The 19,820-nt window shown below is 38.9% G+C and overlaps 1 protein-coding gene across 2 annotated transcripts in view; it reads right to left on the bottom strand.

Annotated features, from left to right (window-relative positions):
- LOC150089524 (protein aurora borealis-like) overlaps window positions 1–19,820 on the bottom strand; it is a 156,740-nt gene that overhangs the window by 50,316 nt on the left and 86,604 nt on the right. For both annotated transcript variants that reach the window (XM_090368644.1, XM_090368645.1), the window contains one exon: window positions 13,987–14,043. In XM_090368644.1, the coding sequence (XP_090224770.1) occupies window positions 13,987–14,043 (57 nt within the window). The remainder of the gene's footprint in view (window positions 1–13,986; window positions 14,044–19,820) is intronic.

Genomic DNA, 19,820 nt, shown 5'->3' with positions numbered 1-19,820 from the left:
AGTATACACTGGACAGGACGCACAACGTATAGTCCAGAGTGTGACCACAAGAACTGAGATATTAGACTCACCAGATTCTGACAACCAGGACAGGATGGGACCTTTGTCCCAGGTGTGACACATCCATCAGCACAGCTCACTGTTGCCATTAGGCCTTCCTAGCCATGCTCCCTTGCCTCCACTCCCTGAGTGGGAGGGAGAGGTGACCCCTGGCTACCCCTCTTTTCCCTCTGGTGGGGCATGGGTCTGCTCCAGTGATCTGGGGGTCATCTATATGGACCCTGTATCTGCCTTTCCCCCCAGCCTTCAGTCTCAACCCCCCTCTAAAATTAAAACTAGTGTCCGAATCATCTCTAAATTGCTTGAGCCCTAACTCAAAAACTTAATCTCAATCACAATAATTAGTACTCCTTTTGGCTAACCCTATCTATAGCGGTTTTTTTTTTTTTTTTTAGTTTCTAGCCACTGAAATCTCAGGAAATTAGGTGGCAGGACTTATCAGAGTAAATAATTATAATATTGGTGTACCTGGACTGGCTCCACAGAACGGAGTGCGGACAATATTGGGTCCCTTGGATAACTGATACAGCAGATTGCAGCGGACAATCTCCAGGTCTAGGGAAAGGGCACCCACAAGGAACTGGAGAGCACGCATGCTAACGGCAGAGCAGACTCAGGAAATGGCAAAAGAATGGAGCACTGTATCGTCTCTAATTTCCTCCAATTCACTAGGGTAATAGTCTTGTGGAACCAAATTCCAGAAGCATATGATATAGCCAGGATGAAAATGGCCTTGTAAGAAGGCAAGGGTCCTTTCCCTCAACCCCCAGTTGCAGCAAGTGACCCTGGCAATGAGTGCAGAGTAGTTTTTAATTTTTTGCTGGAGACTGATGAGGTGAGGCATGAAGGACAAGTTTTTATCAAGAATGACTGAGATATTTAAGTTGGGTATCCAGTCCAATCGCCTTTCCTTGTATTTTTATTTACAGAGGTCTTCTTGGGTCGAGGGTGCCCTTAAGCAGGATTGAACTGGTTTTAGTTGGAGATATTTTTCATCCATCCAGGCCTGAAGGTCCCGACCGTGTGGTTTGCTAATGTCCCCCAGCTGGGCTCTGGAGTCAGCAGCCAGCATAAAGACCACTTATGCCTGAGATGTAACGTTACCCAGGTCAAGATTGAAGCACCATATTCCAAAGAAGTGGGCCAAGGATAGAGCCCTGCAGACATCCTATGAAGACTGGTTTTGAGATGGAACAATATGGAGTGGTAACAGTGACATTTCTATCAGTTAGGTATGTATGCATCTGTAGAGCAGGTTGGTCTTCCAGAGCCTGCTGAGGATGCTTGGCTACCAAGAGTGAGTCAAATTCCCTGGCAAAATCTATGCAGATAACAAGAAAGTACTTTTGTAGGGAAGAAGCAGCTGCATTTATGATTCCTTCCAGAGTGTCCACAGTGGAACACCGTTTCTTGAAACCGAACTGACTTGGTGAGTGTAGGCCAGCACTTGAGTAGTGGGTTTTGATTCTAGTTTGAAGATGTTCCAGGAGTTTGCTAAGGACTGACAACAGTGCAATTGGCTGGTATGACACTGGAAGGTCCTGCTGCTTGGTAGGGATTTTCAGGATAAGTCTGAGCCTTGCAGTTCTCCATGCTGAGGGAAAGTGCCATGAGTCAGGCATTTGTTAAACATATTCAGGATTTCATCCGGAATGGTTTCTGCTGTCTTTTTTATTATTTCAGGCTCGAGAACATCTTTGCCAGAGGATTTCTGGTTCCTAAGCTTGGCTGTCACCATGTTCAGTTGTATGTGAGTGAAAGGTTCCTCCTGATGGGCTGTGTCATAATTGTCGTTCTCATTACAGAGCTGCTTTTGCTCTGGGGTATTTAGGTGTGCCTGCTGGAGAAACAGTGTCCAGAATATTGTTTATCGACTTTTTTGCCACATATTAGGGTATGTACCCTGTAGCATTTTAGTAGCTGCTTGTATGTGTTGGGCCACATAGACAACAATACTCAAAACATGCAGGAATGAGGGTTGAATAACACACACACACGTTAGCCAAAAAATACGAACCGTTGTATTGAGATAGTCACAGACAGAAGAAATGCAAATAAATTCAAAGAAAACTGTGCCATGGAATGATGACACATGTTGCCTTGTTAAGTAGAAAGACTGCACAGGCTGTTCAACTGCAGTAATCTAAAACCAGGATGCATGATCTGCCACACTGAAAAGGTTTCATTGTGGTTGCACGTTGTAGCAGTACCCGCAATTAAAGAAACAAAAGACATAACTGGTTTCTCAAAAGTAATTAATAACTGCGAAAGGAAGCTGTACTTCCACATCTCAAAGGCATAAATGTGACAGAAAAACGATACTTCAAGAGCAAAGCCATTGTACTCTGAGGACTGTACGGCAAAATAGGAAATCCAGTATGCAGCAATTAACATCTGAATTCAACCAAGCTCAGAACCGCCCCTTTTCAACCCTTACTATGTGCAGGGAATTAAAGAAACTAGGTAGTGAGTGGCAGTTGCTTGCCTATTTGGAAGCCACTTGTTTCAGAAAAAAAACAGAAAAATTGGCTTGCAGTGGTGCCAAGAACATCATGATTGAATAGCAGAACAATGGAAGAAAGTCATGTGGTGAGAACCCCACAAAGTGATGGATTCTACTTGCCTTGTTAAGACAAGCCAAGCATCTGAAGGTGGTATCATGGTATGGGGAATGTTTTGTTGGCATGGATTGGGTCCATTATGTTATTTGTTATTTGGTTTTTTTTAGGAGCATTAGCAACTAAGGCCATATTGCTCCGGGATATGCGGTGGTCATTCCCTGACCTTTCCGCATCCTCCGTATTTGGTGGTGACAGGCTCGAACCCCGGTCTAATCAAGAAGTGTGTGCTACGCACTGCTGCTCCTTCCCACCTGGCTACGGAGGCGCCGATTGGGTCCGTTTATACCAGTGGAAGGTCTAATGTTATCCAGAAAGTACCTGAATTTGTATAAGATCTGCTGCACCCGTCAATATTATACCTTTATCCCAAAGATAGTGGCCACTTTATGGCTGACGGTGCATCGTTGTTGTTATTTGGTTTTTAGGAGCATTAGCAACTAATGCCATATTGCTCCGGGGATACGCAGTGGTCATTCCCTGACCTTCCTGCATCCTCCGCATTTGGTAGTCACGGGCTCGAACCCCGGTCTAATCAAGAAGCGTGTACTACGCACTGCTACTCCTGCCCACCTGGCTATGGAGGCGCCTGGTGCATCGTGCACTATTGCACTGTCATCCATGCAAGAATGGTTCAGAGAACATGACACAGATTTCGACCATCTTCCCTAGCCTCCACATTCATCTGATCTCCATCCTATTGAGAATGTGTGGGATATGCTGGAGCAAGCTATGCAATATTTTCCTGGAAGAATGGTTACAATTAGATCAAAATGCATGAAAACACCTTACAAAATCCATGCTGCACCACATACTTGCTGTTATTGGAAACAATGGGGTGGCCCGATTTGATACTGAATGAAAGTGTGCATTTTTTTTTCACCTGTGTATGTATCACGGACTTCATATTCTATCATTTATCAGAATCACAAAATACTGTTTGCTTGGACCAATATCCTGATCACAGTATGATGGATGAAATTTCAATATACTAAACTGTTTAATAGTTTAAATTTTACTAATCACGTATATCATTTCATTTTTGAATTTAGCCAAGTAGTTGGTAATTAAGATGTGGACATCTTAACTGGCAACTTGGTAGTGTAGTACATCACAAATTGTAGTGCTTTAAATTGTAGTAAATAAATAGTTCGAAGATCCTAATCGTGTAGGTTAGCTTATTTTTGTATTTAGTTGAGTATTTAGAAAGTCAGTAGTGATATTTTAGAAACTTAATGCCTTAATTCATACTACCATTCCATAATCTCGGAATAGTGTGGCATTTTTGTACCCATCTCTTAGTTTGTACGGTATTTTAAAATTGCATTCAGACTAAAATCACGTCTCAAACAAGAGCAACAAAGCTAAAAGTTCAAAGTATTAGGAATAAGTTGGCTCAGGAGAGAACTATTGAGAGGGTCTCATGTAAATCAGAGCTACATACAGTTATCTGTAGTGGAACACGGTTCAGTCAAAGGGAACATCTTTCTGTGCTTTTGTTGCAGAGTGTGTGAAGCAATTAAGTATCAATTCAGTGTTTTGATGGGCTTATATGAGTGCATGAAATAAAGGGCTGATGCCCTCAAAAAACACCTGCATCTGTTGTTGGTAGTGTTCTAACATCAATATATTCATTTTAACAAGATTTAGAATCCACGTCACTTGAACAGAATTTTTTCAGTATCAAGCACAATGCTGAAGACTACTCTCAAGATGACACAGTGAAGTCCTCCATAGCGGAGCGTGTGGTCCCACAGGAAATATATTTTGTAATGAGGAGAGGTTGAATAACATTAGGGTATACCTACTAGGGGTAGGAGAAAGTTGATGATGTAGAGCAGCTGTCACTGTTTAAGAGCACAAAAGGCAATACTGTTATAAGCATCCCTTGCCAATATGGCGGGTTAAAGCGTATCTCAGCCTTTTTTCACTTGCCAGTGCATATAAAAGCCTAAAAACATATTTACACTATTATTTATTAAGTGCGCAATAGTGCTAGGCCTAAAAAAACGATGCAAAAGTAAAATAATAATAATAATAATAAAATAATAAATAAATAGAAAAAAAAAAAAAGCTATAGTACTGTATTGCTAATCTTAAAATATTTTTGTCCTTTGTTTCTGGTGACTGATGAATGAACATCTTAGAAGAAGTAATTATGGAAGGAAGGCTGAAGGAAATAGTGGAGTTTCATCATCTAAGACTTCAACAAATCCTATTCTCTTTACTGGTGGAGAGCTTGCCTTGATGTTCAATGGTAGGGCTACTTGCTGTTGAAGGTTAGGGAAACTGTGGCACTTTCTTAAAATAAGACAACACACAAGTTTGCCTCAATGACTGATGCTTCCTTTTTGGAAGGATTTCTCTGTAGCATGCTATACCGTTTGATGGTATTTTACCCACTGTAGAACTTTCAAAATTAGCATCAATCCTCTCAAAACCTGCCACTACTCTATCAAGTAAGCAACAGTGTTCTAAATCCTTCATTGTTATTTCAGCAATGCTCACTGGATCTTCGTCAGGAGTAAATTCCATATCAAGAAGTAACCCTCTTATCTAATCTAACAAAAGCAAGTCCTTATCCGTTAAAGGCTGATCATGAGATGCCAGCGATTCAGCAACATCTTCAGGCTTCACTTCTAGTTCTCTTGCCATTTCCATATTTGCAGTCACTTCCTCCACTGAAGTCTCAAACCCTTCAAAGTCATCCAACGTGGGTGGGAATCAACTTCTTCCAAACTCCTTTTAATGTTTATATTTCGATCTCTTCCCATGAATCACGAATGTTCTTAATGGCATCTAGAATGGCAAATCAATTTAGTATCAATTCAATTTATTTTGCGTAGGCCCATCAGAAGTATCACTATCTATGGTAGCCATAGCCTTAACAAATGTCCGTCTTAAATAATAGGGCTTAAAAGCAGCAATTACTCCTTGATCCATGGGCTGAAGAATAGATGTTGTGTTAGCAAGCAGGAAAACAACATTAATCTCCTCGTACATCTCCATCAGAGCTCTTGGGTGACCAGGTGCATTGTCACTAATCAGTAATATCTTAAAAGGAATTTTTTTTTTTTTTTACTAAGCAATAGGCTTCGACAGTGGGCTTAAAATATTCAGTAAGCACATAGTAAACAGATCTGCTGTCATCCAGGCTTTGTTCGATTTATAATATACAGGCAGGCTAGCTTTAGCATAAGTTTGGAGGGCGCTAGGATTTTCAGAATGGTAGACGAGTATTGGCTTCAACTTGCAGTGACCAGCTGCATTAGCCCCTAACAAGAGTCAGCCTATTATTTGCAGGTTTGAAGCCAGGAACTGACTTCTCTCTAGCTATGAAAGTCCTGGATGGCATCTTCTTCCAATATAAGGCTGTTTCGTCGACGTTGAAAATCTGCTGCTTAGTGTAGCCACCTTCATCAATTACCTTAGCTAGTTCATCTGGATAGCTTTCTACAGCTTCTATATCAGCACTAGCTGCTTCACCTTGTACTTTTATGATGTGGAGATGGCTTCTTTCCTTAAATCTCATGAACTAACCTCTGCTAGCTTCAAACCTCTCTTCAGCAGTTGTCTGGCTTCTCTCGGCCTTCATGGAATTGAAGAGAGTTAGGGAATTTCTCTGGATTAGGCCTTGGCTTAACGGAATGTTGTGGCTTCTATCCAGACCACTAAAACTTTCTCCATATCGGCAATAAGGCTGTCTCGCTTTCTTATCACTTTCATGTTCACTAGAGTAGCACTTTTAATTTCTTTCAAGAACTTCTCTTGAATTCACTACTGTGCTAACTGTTTGGCAAGCCAAACCTAGCTTATAGCCTATCTCTGTGTTCAACATGCCTTTCTCACTAAGCTTAATCATTTCTAGCTTTTAATTTAAAGAGGCTTGCGACTCTTCTTTTCACTAGCACTACACTTAGGAGCCATTGTACTGTAATTAATAATTACAATAATAACAAGACAAGTAAAAAGTTTGAAAAATTTTGAAAATTGCCAGAATATGACAATTTTCTGTAAGTTTGTAGTTACTTAAATTATGCAAAAAAATCTATTTTTTCCCTCTTAACAGAAAACTTTCTTTGACTGCTTCATAAGAAGTATCAGTTTTTCATTTCAATAGTCAAACTCCACTATCAGAAAAAAACAAAGTTAATAACAGCTCATGCCTGACAACTCCTTGATTAAGAGGATAGATCAAAATAGTAGCAATTTTTAGTACTCAAAAGCATTATTATTATATTTTATTTTTCAATTTCTGGCATAAAGATGGTACAAAATCATAGCAAACCATTCTAAAAAAAAATTTCCTATCTTCTACACATTTCAATCATTTCAGACTGTGGCATGTAAATACTGATTGATCTGTCTAATTCACTGGTTCTTTCCATGTATAAGGAATTATGAAGTATTAGACACAATTACACTCGAATCCATTTACTCTGGGAGTGAAAGTGTAATTTTAATCAATATCCTTAATCTGAGTGACTTTCCCAGTAATATCAGCAAAGACTTGCTCTTCTCGCATTCAAGTGAATTACATCCTTAAAAAATAAATTCCTTCTATTAATAAGGGCAGACCAAGCTGAGAAAAATTCCCCCAAATCTGAAGTTTATCCACAAGGCATCATGTAATGTCTTGGAAGAACTGTTTTTGTCATTGTTTCCCTTATATATCACCATATGTCTTTTAATTCTCTTAAAAACTGGTTGGTAACTTCAACAATTTTAGCACCTGGTAGACACATCTGATACTATACCATCCTTCTTGATGACAGAATATGCTATACATATTGGAGCAGTGTGGCATTAAAGGCAAGTTGCTGCTATGGATCAAGGGACGACTCAGTGGGAGAAGACAGATTGGCTATCAATGGGCACTGCTCTTCTTGGACTAGTGTTATTAGCAGAGCCCCCCCATGGTTTCCGTGCCAGGCCTATTGTTGTTTTCTATGTTTATTAATGACATCAATAAAGGCATAATGTCTAAATTAGAAGGTAATACAAAGGTTGGAAGGGTAGTTAATCAGTATATCTGCACAATTTGTGTAATAAGATTTACACAAATTGTGCAGATGGACTAAGAAGTGGCAATTGAAGTTTAATATTGACAAATGCAATATACTTCATACAAGAGAACAGTAAACCCAATTAATGTACTAGCTGTGTGGTACCACACTCCGGGCAGTGGAAAATGAAAAAGACCTGGCGGGGGGGGGGGGGGGGGGGGGGTTAACAGGTTTATCATTGACAGGTTTTGTCAATGATAAATAGAAATTTTGCCAGCAGGAGAAGGAAGCGATTATTCCATTGTATAAGGCCACATCTTGATTATTGCATACAGGTCTGGAAGCTTTATTTTAGGAAGGATGTGGATCTGTTGGAATGGGTGCAGAGAAGAGCAACAAAAAAATTGCTGAGGGGAGAAAAAGGGTGCTCTTACCAGGAAAGGCTTCACTTTTACAAACTGCAGTTTCTGGAGACTGTGAGGAGAGAGAGATTTGACCGAGAAAGCCTAATGCTAATGGAATACCTCCTCTTGCTCAGATCATACACATCAGTGTGCATATATTCAAGTTGAGGAAGAATAGTTGCAGGCCAGATATGCATAAATTGTTGATTGTTGGAACAAACTACCATCTGATATTGTAGAGGTGGGTAGTTTCAATATCAACAAAGAACTCTTAGAGGAAAATCAATAGGAGAAATGAGAAGTGGTTTTTTTTTGTTTTTTTTTTTGTCGATGTTGTATAACTTGCTTTCTTGCTTCATTTGCCACTAATACAGCTAGGCCTCGCATAACGCGAGTTCGATTAACGCAATATTCAGTTAACGATATTTGAAAAATGATACCACTTTACACAATGCAAATTTCCAGTTAACGCGATCTTTTTTTTTTTTTTTTATGTGATAGTTTAAAAAGATTTGAATTGCGCGTTACATTTACTGCGAATTGTACAGTCGATAAACAAACGTTTGCCTGCTGCCCGCCTCAGTGTGTTCCATCAACCATCGGAAGAATATGTGTTTGTCTCCTGCTAATAAAGTCAATGCAGACTTGCATTTAAAAATTCAAATTTTTAAATGAGCCAGATGAAAATGTTACCACGAAGGAGATAACAGTAAAAGAATTAGATGAAATCTTTCATGTCGCATAGAACCTCAAACAAAAGGTTTGATGTTCTCTGCGATATTTATTTTGCCAGGGCCCAGATAAGATTATTGTCGGCTATCGGAAATTGATTGATGAAAAGAGAAAGTCAACACTGTTCAAATATTTCCGCAACAGTGATTTCTTCGTTGTGTATTTTATGTCAGGGGTTCCCAAAGTTCCTCGGTTCACTACGCCTCTAATGTCTCAGTAATTTTTTTCAAGGCGCACCCAGACCAAAAGAAATACTTAACCATTTCATTTAGTATTTAGGTCCAAACAAACTTAATAAGAAATGCTGAAACTGAACTACCCCGAGCTAGGAACTGATATTTAGGTGACACCTGAGTTGAATGGAATAAATTTTAGCAAAGTTCAGTCATTCTGGGACAACCAAATCCTCTGCTTGCACCTGCACAGTTGTGGGCTGTTAGTAAAACTTGGTATAACCCCTGTGTACAAGTCCTGAAATATGGCACCTAGTATACTGGAGGTAACTAGTTCGCGCAGTGTCCGAGAGATGTTGAGTATCGCTGTGTTTCCCTCAAAAATTTTAAATATTCCGCGGGGCACAGTTTAAGAACCGCTGTTTTATGCAATAAACATTTAATTCCATGATTATTTTCATTATCTTTTACATTATATACAGTTAAAAAGTTATTTAAAAGGTATTTTTAAAATTCTTTATGGACATTCCAGAAGGTCAAGGACCAATTATAATTTTTCCTATTGGTTATGATATTCGATTAACACGTTTCCATTTTGCGCTCGCGGGACAAATTAATTGCGTTAATCGAGGCCCGCCTGTACTAATAAATTAAGTGTGAAATCCAAGTCAAATACAATATCCTACTACAATTTGTCTATTGAATGTTCCAAAGGTTGATTACAAAGTTTTAGAGTTTTTGATACCAACTGCAAAATCTGTTAAACTACAATAACTAGTAGTGGGAGTTTCCACTATTGATTATTGTAGCTCAACTGCTATGATTTAACAGTTCCAATAGTATTTACAATTCCACAAAGAAATGCTTACCTACAAAGTTTGATTCTCATGACAGAAATCACTGTAAACAACAGCTGTCAATTCAAACAAGCATCTTCCAAAATACTAGCATCATTTAAATAATAAACCCAATTTTGATTCTGCCACAGACATTCTGTCAAGTTATGACAATCTGGGCTTGCTATCTGGGAGTCCAAAATGCTGATGGAACTGATATTTAGGTGACACCTGAGTTGAGTGGAATAAATTTTAGCAAAGTTCGGTCATTCTGGGACAACCAAATCCTCTGCTTGCACCTGCACAGTTGTGGGCTGTTAGTAAAATTTGGTATAACCCCTGTGTACAAGTCCTGAAATATGGCACCTAGTATACTGGAGGTAACTAGTCAGATGTGAACCAAGGCATGTAGGAGTTGGGGTATGGCATCCACACCACACAGAGGAATGCTGCCCCTCTGTTGCCATGCAGGTGGTAGATGAATTTCATCAACCAGTTCAATACCGCCACTTTGCTTATTGCAGGCTTGAAGCAGTGAAACCCATGTTTAGCCTTCATAGCAAAGCTTTGGCACCACCCATATCTTCCATCATGCAGAATGATATCTTTTGAGGTTATGATGGGCATCGTGATAAGATCCAATCTTCCTTACATTTTGAAGGTACTACTCTAAAATGATGTTCATAAGCTAGCTGCTAGATAGTCCACCAGACCAAACCTACTGGTAACTCTCCGGGAGGCACCAAGATAACCTAGTGTGTGATATTGCTGCATCTACTCTCTCAGATAGTGAACGGAGGAAGTCACCATAGTGTACATGCAAGAAGCAATTTTCAAGGGCACATAATGTCAAGGAGCTGGGTATATTCTTGCCGTGTGTACACCATATCCAAAAATTGTCATTATTTCAAACAAAATCTCCTCTTTTCACTCTTTCTTACTACTGAATACATCATCAATAGAACAAACTTATCTGCAAAAAGATCTAAACCTCTCAAATACTTTCTCGTTCATTTCACTAATATACATGGTCTCTGCTCCAATTTCAATCTCTGTTTCCACTTAGTCTCCCAAGCCTCACTTACTTTTTCTGACAGTATCCCAATTACTAGTTGATTCAACCACTGCTCATTTCAGTTGTCCCAAATATTTACTGTACAATTCCTTTTGCTTCAAAGGTGGTATTTGTGAATATGTCCGCTCTGATATTCCCCATCAGAGGTGCAGTAATTTGGGATCTCCTGTTTTCAATCTTGTCTGGCTTAAAACCTCTGTACTTCATTCTGTCAGGTCCATCTGTTGCTTCTACCTTTCTCCTCAACTCCATTAATCACTTGGAACTCTTCTGATTTCCTTTCTGTGAAACTTGACTCTCCCTGATCCAATTTTCCTAACAGTGAGGTAATTTTAATGTTCACCACTCCAGCTGGTTGGGATGTCGAAGCTTTTTCTATTAATAATGACTTCACACAGATTGTTCATTTACCTACCTGAACATCAGACAATCCTAACCACACAGCCAATACGCTCGATCTTTTTCTCACAAACAATCCTTCCAAGTACATGGTCGAGGTGAGTGGTCCTCTAGGCACCTCAGATCCCAACTTGCCAACTTGGAGATGGCTTCTTCTTCGATGGAGCCTTTCTCTCATTGCTATTCTCAACATTGTGTTGTTTGACATTACAAGAATGCAAAAATGGGATGATCTGCAAGATTTCTATTCCTTTCCTTGGTCAGTCTGTTTTAAATCTTCCAATGTTAGTGTTTGCTCAAATTGTGTCAGTGGTATTATTCTTGCAGGGATGAAATCCTTTATTCCACACTCCACCTGAAAATTCTGTCCATTACTTGAACCTTGGTTTTCCAATAAATAAGACCTATTCAAGGTAAGAATGTTGCATATTGTTTTGGCTTGCATCGAAATCCCCAAGTTCATTTTCTGCTTACATAAAGCTTGAATCAATTGTAAAGCAGTTATTAATCAGTTCAAACTAGATTTTGAACATGCGAAGTATAGAAAACTTGCTTCTTGTTCAAATGATAGCCAATTCTAGTTTCTTGCCAAAGCTAGTGGCTGCAACTTTTTTACCCATCTTCACTCCCACCTAAATTAAAGATAATGCAAACCCGCTAACATACTTTCCTTCTAACTGCTTGTGTTGATGATCTTGGTAAAACAGCTCCTATCATTCCCAGTACATTTTATTCAATTCCTCCTGTGATCTTCCATCAAATGGATGCTGGAAGAATTTTGAACAGTCTTGATGCCAAGAAACTTCCAGAACCTGATGGTATTTCTCCACTTCTCAAGAGCTCTGCTCCTGAGCTTAATCCAGCTCTGTATTGCCTTTTTGCACCTTCATATTTCACTGGTATGTGTTTCTTCTGCTTGGTAATTTGCTCATATCCAGCCAGTTCTTAAAATGGGTGACAAATCTCTCCCACCCAATTACCATTCCATTGAACTTACTTCTACTCTTCCTAAAGTAATGGAGAAATCCATTAACTGTAATCTACAAAACCATCTAAAAACCTTCCACCTGATTAACCATCACCAGAATGGATTCTCTCAGTGTCGATCCATTAGCGATATACTGGTTGTGTTACCAATCAATAGAGAAGTTCAATGGAAAAGTTTGGTGAAAATCGAGCAGTTGCTCTGGACACTTCAAAGGTTTTTTTTATCGGGCTCAGCATAAAAGCATTCTAAATAAGCTTCCATCTTATGGTTTGCCAACTGTTTTTTTGTAATTGGGTATCCAAGTTTCTCTCTGAACACTCACTGTGCGTGAGTGTTCAGAGCAGTGCTTCTGGTGCTTCCCAAGGTTCAGTTCTTTCCCCAACTCTTTTCTCTCCTATTATTCTATTCTATTAATGATCTTCCTTTGACTGGAAATTCTATGGACAGGATTTCCAATCAAAGGAACACATGATATTGCGCATTCAAGTTTGAGAAACCTTGCATTGCAAAAACGGCTTCAACTTATTGAACATCCACTACCATTTCTTTAAATGCTGATTACCAGGTAATTCTGCAGTGGGGCAAAGATAACTCAGTTAATTTCAGTCCTTCTAAAACTGTCCTGTCTTATATCTTGCAAAAAGGATTCTTCTGCACCTATGCTTATCTTTGCCAAAACTGAGATTTCTAGACAAGATCACCTCTCTCTATTACCTTGATGTTTAATTTCTCTTGGTATAAGCACATCACAAATATTGCTTCCCCTGTATCTAAAAAGCTGAGTTCTCTCTTTCACTCTGTGCAAATCTTAAATCTGCCTTACATGGAATATTGTTCTCACATCTGTGGCGGTGTTCCCCATAACCTTTCAGGCTTCAGGAATGCATTCAAAACAGGCAGTTAGATTAATTAATTACCCAACTCTTACAAAGTCACTCCCCTCTCTGTCTCATAGACATTCTGTTTCTGCTGAATGCCTTTTCTATATACACTTCCATAGGCACTGTTCTTCAATTGACTTCTGTAATTCCTCCTATCGCTTTCAAACCAGTTTGAACACGTGCCACAACCAGTCAACATCCTTTTACTTTCCAACTTAAAACTGACATAACCAACTTTTCTCCTTCCTCACTTATTTCTCCAACTTCCATTTTCTGGAATAACCTCCCTTCACACGTATTTCCTGAAAATTACAGTATACAGAAATTCAAGTTTAACATCAACAAGTGTCTTCTTTCATCTTCCTAACCTTCATCCGTGTTATATAAGAATGATAAAAAGTTAGAAAAACATAAAATTCGGAACACAATTAAATGAGAAAACCACAAATTCACTTGCTTATCTGGAGGTGAGAGTAAGTTGAAGAACACTTGTTGAAGTATACCTGATTCCAGTTTTTCCATTTAGAGACATTTAAAAGAATTTATTTTTAAATAATATACAACATACCTCAAATTATTCAAAATAAAGCTATTTTTTTTGTGTATGCAAGGAGTTCAAAAAATAATAATCTTCAGAACTTCTCTTTTGGCAAACAATTAAGACACTTATTCCAAAGGAGAGAATCTAAATTTTGAACTTAAGAGTTTTTAACTTTATACTTTAAAAGTTTTTCCCATTTAAGTTTTAATGTGCAAGGCCAGTGGCGATATTTTTGCTTTTTTAAAAATAACATGAAGAAATGATTTTTCTTACCTAGAATTTGAGTTAAATCAAAAGATGGAGGAATAGTCAATGTAGTTTGAGTCCACACTGGAAATAACAAAGGAGACTGAATTAAATGTTAATTTGACATATATGCACAAAAATATGGCATTAAAAGAAATTTTAAAAAATTTCTATCCAAATAATGGCTTGAAAAATCTAAGAAATAGCTTACCTGAAAATGTGCAAAGGGAGAGGAGGATGAGGTTATAAAAATGTAATTCAATTTGCATATGAAGAAAATTAATGCACAAATTACATAAAGGGTGATTCATATGGATTTACAACTGATGCTAATCAACACATTGTTTGCTGATAAGTCTGTTTTTACTACCCACCCGATCAGCCAAAGGAGATGAAATACAGGAAAGCTGCTCAGTAGGCACTAAATACTGTAATCCTGGTGTAAGGAGGGGCAATATTTAATGCACATCTGGCCAGGACCTTGACATGACATTGACTTAAACCTTGAAGAGAGCTGACTACCTGGATAGATTAAATGGAAACTTAAATAGTGGATGTGAAGTTTAATCCATTATATTTTTGGATTAAACATGCCAACATTATATTTGGATCAAGAGAATGGAATTTCACATAATTGTGATTAAAAAAAAAAAAAAAGTAAGGAGCAATTCTGTTCATCACAATTTTAAGTGTTTACAGAAGCAGTGTATATATATGATCTGTTTGTTTACAGGCTTTGAGGTGCAAGAGAAACAAGGCCATAATGCACCTATGGTAATGTTAAATACATACTTTTATCTGTATAAATGTTGTTTGTTTACACTGAGTTGTATAGTTGTATCTGTTAGAGGAAAGTAAACTTTTGGCCATGTATGTCATATCTACTGGGTTTGGTTTTTTATAGCGCATGAGCAGCTCAGGCTATAATGTCAAAAGTCCACATTTCTGCAACACTGAAAGAAGTCAAGAAAGGAAGTGAGCAACACTGCAAGAAGTGTTCATCATGGGTAAATATAGGTAAATATAGCTTGTCAATCACTATTGTATTTGGGACAATCAATGAGTACATGTTGGACAGTGAGCACAATGCACAAGCTGTTGCAGTTTGTGCATTGCGGGGGATCGGTGCCTGCAAGCAAATAATGATGTGTTAGGTTTGTGGCCTATTTGTACTTGGGCTAGTATGTCTTCTTCATGTTCTCACATATACCAGATTTCCATGGTTTGAGATCTTTCTTTATACAGAGTAGCTTGTTACTAACTTGACTTTGCAAGATGGTAACAAGCCACTGTTCAATACATCATTTATTTATAATTAACTTGTAATCTGAGACAAAAGGATTGATCTACAGGATCTGTAGCAGTTTTGAAAGCTAGGTTGGCACTTTCATTTCCAGCAATTCCCATGGTATTACAAATCTGTATGAGAAAGGGGTTATATCATGATTTTTATTCCGTTGTATAGCTTGGATAGCCCTAATGGAGTCTGTATAAATAACACTGTGCAATATGTTTGTTGAGAATGTGAAATTTAAGGCTATGTGGATAGCAAAGAGTTCTGCAGGATAACTACTACATTCAATAGGGAGTTTCTTGGCTATGTTGGGAAATAATGCTGTTGCATCAACGTGAGTATCAGTTTTAGATCTGTCCATATGTCGGGATAAGGTGTTTTCCCAAGTTGTGAATGAAAGGTCACACAGCTGTATATGATACATTAAAGGTGGGATTGTACAAGAGGCAGTAGGCTTCATCTTACCAAGGTAAAGTTGCCCAGTTAGTGAGTAGTGAGCAAAGGCATATCCTGATGGGTAAGCTATGTAAAGGTTCTCCCATTTTGGGGAGAAAAGTTCATTCTGAGTAGTTTAACAAAAACATTTGTCTGTGTAGATGCAAGGAGGTTTCATTTGCTTCAAGCATATAAGATCTGAAATGGTGATGTATGGTATGCCCCTAGTGTAAGGCAAAAATAACTATGGTGTATAGGATTAAACCGACATAAAGCACTTGGTCTAGCAGAGCTGTAGTTGCATGTATACATGCATACATGTTTTTCTTTTGAGTCTTTTATTGTTATTTATGGATTTGTATGATATGGTCTGTAATCAGGAGTTTCTACTGCAAAACTGGATGAATATATAACAAAAGTGTTTGTATATATACATATATATATGTAGATATGTTAATAAAAAAAAAACAAAAAAACAGTACATTGCAGAGCCACAGTCTAGACGTGATTGTACGAGTCCAAATGCAGTAGTGTGTAATGGTTAGCTCCTGGCGTTGTGCCAGATAGTACTCTTAAAATGTTTAGCTTTTTAAGCCAAGTAATCTCCAGAGCACTTTTATATGTTCAAGGAAGGCAAGTTTTTGGTGGAAAACCACACCAAGAAAGTGGACACTAGGAATCACTGGGACAATTTGATTTTCTAGGTGAAGTTGCAGGTCTGGATGTAGGTTACGCTTCCTACAGAAGCGTATTCTGAGTCTTTTGGGTTGAGATGCAAAAACTATTGTTTTGAGATCATTTAACAACTTTGTTAATAATATCTTGCAACTGTCTACCATTCGCATATTAGGGAAATGGCAGGAGATAATGAAGTCATTGGCATACAAGGGTGTGGACACTGTTTGTGGTAGGTTTTGTGTTATTGAATTCATTATTATGTTAAATAGGATGGCCCTTAGCACTGAACCATGTGGGACCCCTTCTTCTTGGATGAAATTTGAAGATGACTGGTTGCGAACTCTAACTTGAAATGAGTGATGTAGGAAGTTTCTCATAAAATGTGACATGTCCGCTTAGCCCCAGTGGACACCTGCCACATATGTTTTGCATTATACCATATCTCCAAACCATGTGCTTTTTCTATATCAAAGAGAACCATAACATGGTGTTTCATACAGAAGCATCAGAGATGTTTATTTCTGCCCTAATGAGTAGGTCAAGAGTGGATCTGCCTTCACACAAACTATATTGCACTGGGTTAAGGAAGTTATTTTGAAATGGCAACCAGGTTAGATGGGCATTAATCATTTTTCCCAGGACTTTGCTTATAGCTTGTGAATGGAATGGTTGATAATGTAGCGGATTTGTAGGATCATTTCCTGGTTTCAGAATGTCAAAATATAAGCATATAAGCATGACATCATTTGTCAGGGAGGGTACTTTCTTTGAATGTTCTTTTGCAGAGAAGTAACGGTGCCTTAAGGACTGGTTCAGTAACTTGTGCTATCATGATATAATCTATTCCATCTGGCACAGCTGCACTGAATTTCGTGGTGATTAGAGTATGGTGCAATTTGGACATTCTGATATGGGCAAAAATTTGGAAATTTTCCTTTCCAGGGAAATTTCCCTGGAAAGAGTCACCAAAAATAACCTCCTCCTGTGGGACCGATGCATGCTGCCTTGGGGATTGCCATTGTGTTGCCTGATGCACAAGTGTGAGCTCTGGTATTGAGTTCAGCAGCTGAGAGCTTGATGGGTCCCCATTTTAATTCCTCAGAGGGCACTGGCCCTCTTCTTCAAAAGCCGTGAAATAGGGTTGAATTTGAAAGTGTCTGCAATTCTGCCCAGACACGATAGGAGGGAGTATATGATGAAAGCCTTGTCGATCAATTCGGCCCTGGAAAGATTGTGCAAGGCTCAAGGGGTAGAATTTTTTTCAGCCTGGACTGTACTTGTTAATAGGAGAGATTGCTTCTACAGGGATGGGATACACTTAAATAGAAAGGGGGCAAGAATATTTGCTGATGCTATCGAGGCAGTGTTAGGTGGGTCAGCTAGCTTGGGGGGTTACAAAGACGAATAGATTAACAGTAGCCACTGGCAGAGGTGAAAGAGATTCTTGCACTGCTTCTATTGGAATGAGCAGAAGCCTGAAAAACAAGATTCAGGATATTTCTGAGACTGCTGGGAGTCATTGCGGTACAAGTAAACACATGGGTTGTGTTAGGGTAGCTAAGAATAGAAATAGGTGCATGTATACTTGCGTGTACACCAATGCTAGGAGTTTAGTAAATAAATTTGATGAATTTGAGGTATTCCTCAAAACATCAAAGGCAGATATTGTTGGGATATCAGAGACTTGGTGTCACACAGATATAAGGAATGCAGAACTGGAATTTGGGGAGTACGTCTACAGAAAGGATAGACTGGATAGGAAGGGAGGAGGGGTTATGCTATTAGTTAAGAAATACATAAAATCCAAGGAAGTGAAGCCAGTGGACATCGCTGGACAGTGCAGTGTCGTGTCAGTTTGGTGTGACATAAGCATTGGGAAATCAAAATTGAGAGTAGGAGTGTGCCTAATGACTCTGATGAGTATAATAAGAAACTGTACAGGGAAATAGAGTGGGCCAGTAAATCTGAGAGTCTTATAATGGGAGATTTTAATTTCCCAGATATTGACTGGAATTTGGGGGCTGGTCACTCACACACTAGCAAGGCTTTTGTGGATTTATTGGATGATTGTTTTCTACATCAGCACGTTCGGGAGGCAACTAGAGGGAGGAATACTCTTGATTTGATTATCAGCAGTGATTCTTCATGCATTAAGAATCTGCAGATAAATGAACCACTAGGTGGCAGTGATCACAGTGTGCTGAAATGGGATTTACTCAAAGAGGTAACTACCATTAGGGGTAAAGGGAAGGGTTATTGCTTTCGTAAAGGCGACTACGATGGACTGAGACAGTATATAAATTCTATACAGTGGGACCAACTGATGATGATGTTACCAACGGCAAATGCAAAATGGGAAGCATTCAAAGAACTTATCTTGGAAGCTACTACGCTTTAGATACCAACTAAGAAATATTGTTCAAGGTTTAGGCCTAATTGGATGTCAGATGAACTGATGAGGCATATGGCAGAGAAGAAACATGCATGGGATACATATAAATTAACACATGACACAGAAGCCTATGATAGATACAAGTTGATCTGTAACCAAGTTACAAAGGAGGTTAGGCAGGCGAAGGCAGATTACAAGAAATCTTTGGCAAGGGATGCAAAGAAAAACAGCAAAGAGTTCTTTACTTATGTAAACTCTAGAAGGAAGGGGATGAATCAGATTGGTCCACTTGGTATCGATGGGTCAACTGTTGAGCAGGATCAGTGATGACCCTGCTCAGGTAGCGAACAAACTAAATGAATATTTTGCATCGACATTCACACATGAGGAGTTATTTAGCGAGGGGAAAGCCAGAGGTGTATTCAACTCTAGCAGTAAGCTAGAGAATCTTGTAATAACTGAGAGTAAAGTGGAGGAGAAATTGTTGAAGATAAACACAAGAAAGGCACCCGGGGTGGATGGGATCTATCCAGTTATATTAAAGGAGGCAGCAGAGGAAGTAAGCAAACCCTTAGCCATAATTATGAGAGCTTCCTTGGACTCAGGGGAGGTACCCACAGACTGGGAGATGTGCAAATGTGACCCCAATTCACAAAGGAGGATCAAAGGCTGACACAAGTAATTATAGACCTGTGAGCTTAACTTCTGTTCCAGGAAAATTAATGGAGGCACTGGTTAAAGAAGCACTGCAGGATCATTTAGACAAGACTTCAGTTATAGCTCGGACACAGCATGGTTTTGTTAAGGGGAAGTCTTGCCTGACCAATTTGATTGGATACTATGATGCAGTCACAAAGGAACTGGATGCAGGGAATAACTTTGATATTATATACTTGGATCTTAGAAAGGCTTTTGATACTGTTGCACATGGAAGACTGCTACACAAATTGGAGCAGTGTGACATTGGAGGCAAATTGCTGCTGTGGATAAAGGGTTGGATAAGGGGGAGAAGACAGAGTGGTAATCAATGGACACTGCTCGTCATGGACTAAAGTTATTAGT

The sequence above is a fragment of the Mastigoproctus giganteus genome, chromosome 2 (genome assembly GCF_048544385.1).
Source record: "Mastigoproctus giganteus isolate SK-2022 chromosome 2, ASM4854438v1, whole genome shotgun sequence".
Taxonomy (NCBI): domain Eukaryota; kingdom Metazoa; phylum Arthropoda; class Arachnida; order Uropygi; family Thelyphonidae; genus Mastigoproctus; species Mastigoproctus giganteus.
The sequence above is the reverse complement of the archived record's forward strand: the minus strand, read 5'-3'. Positions and strand labels throughout refer to the sequence as shown.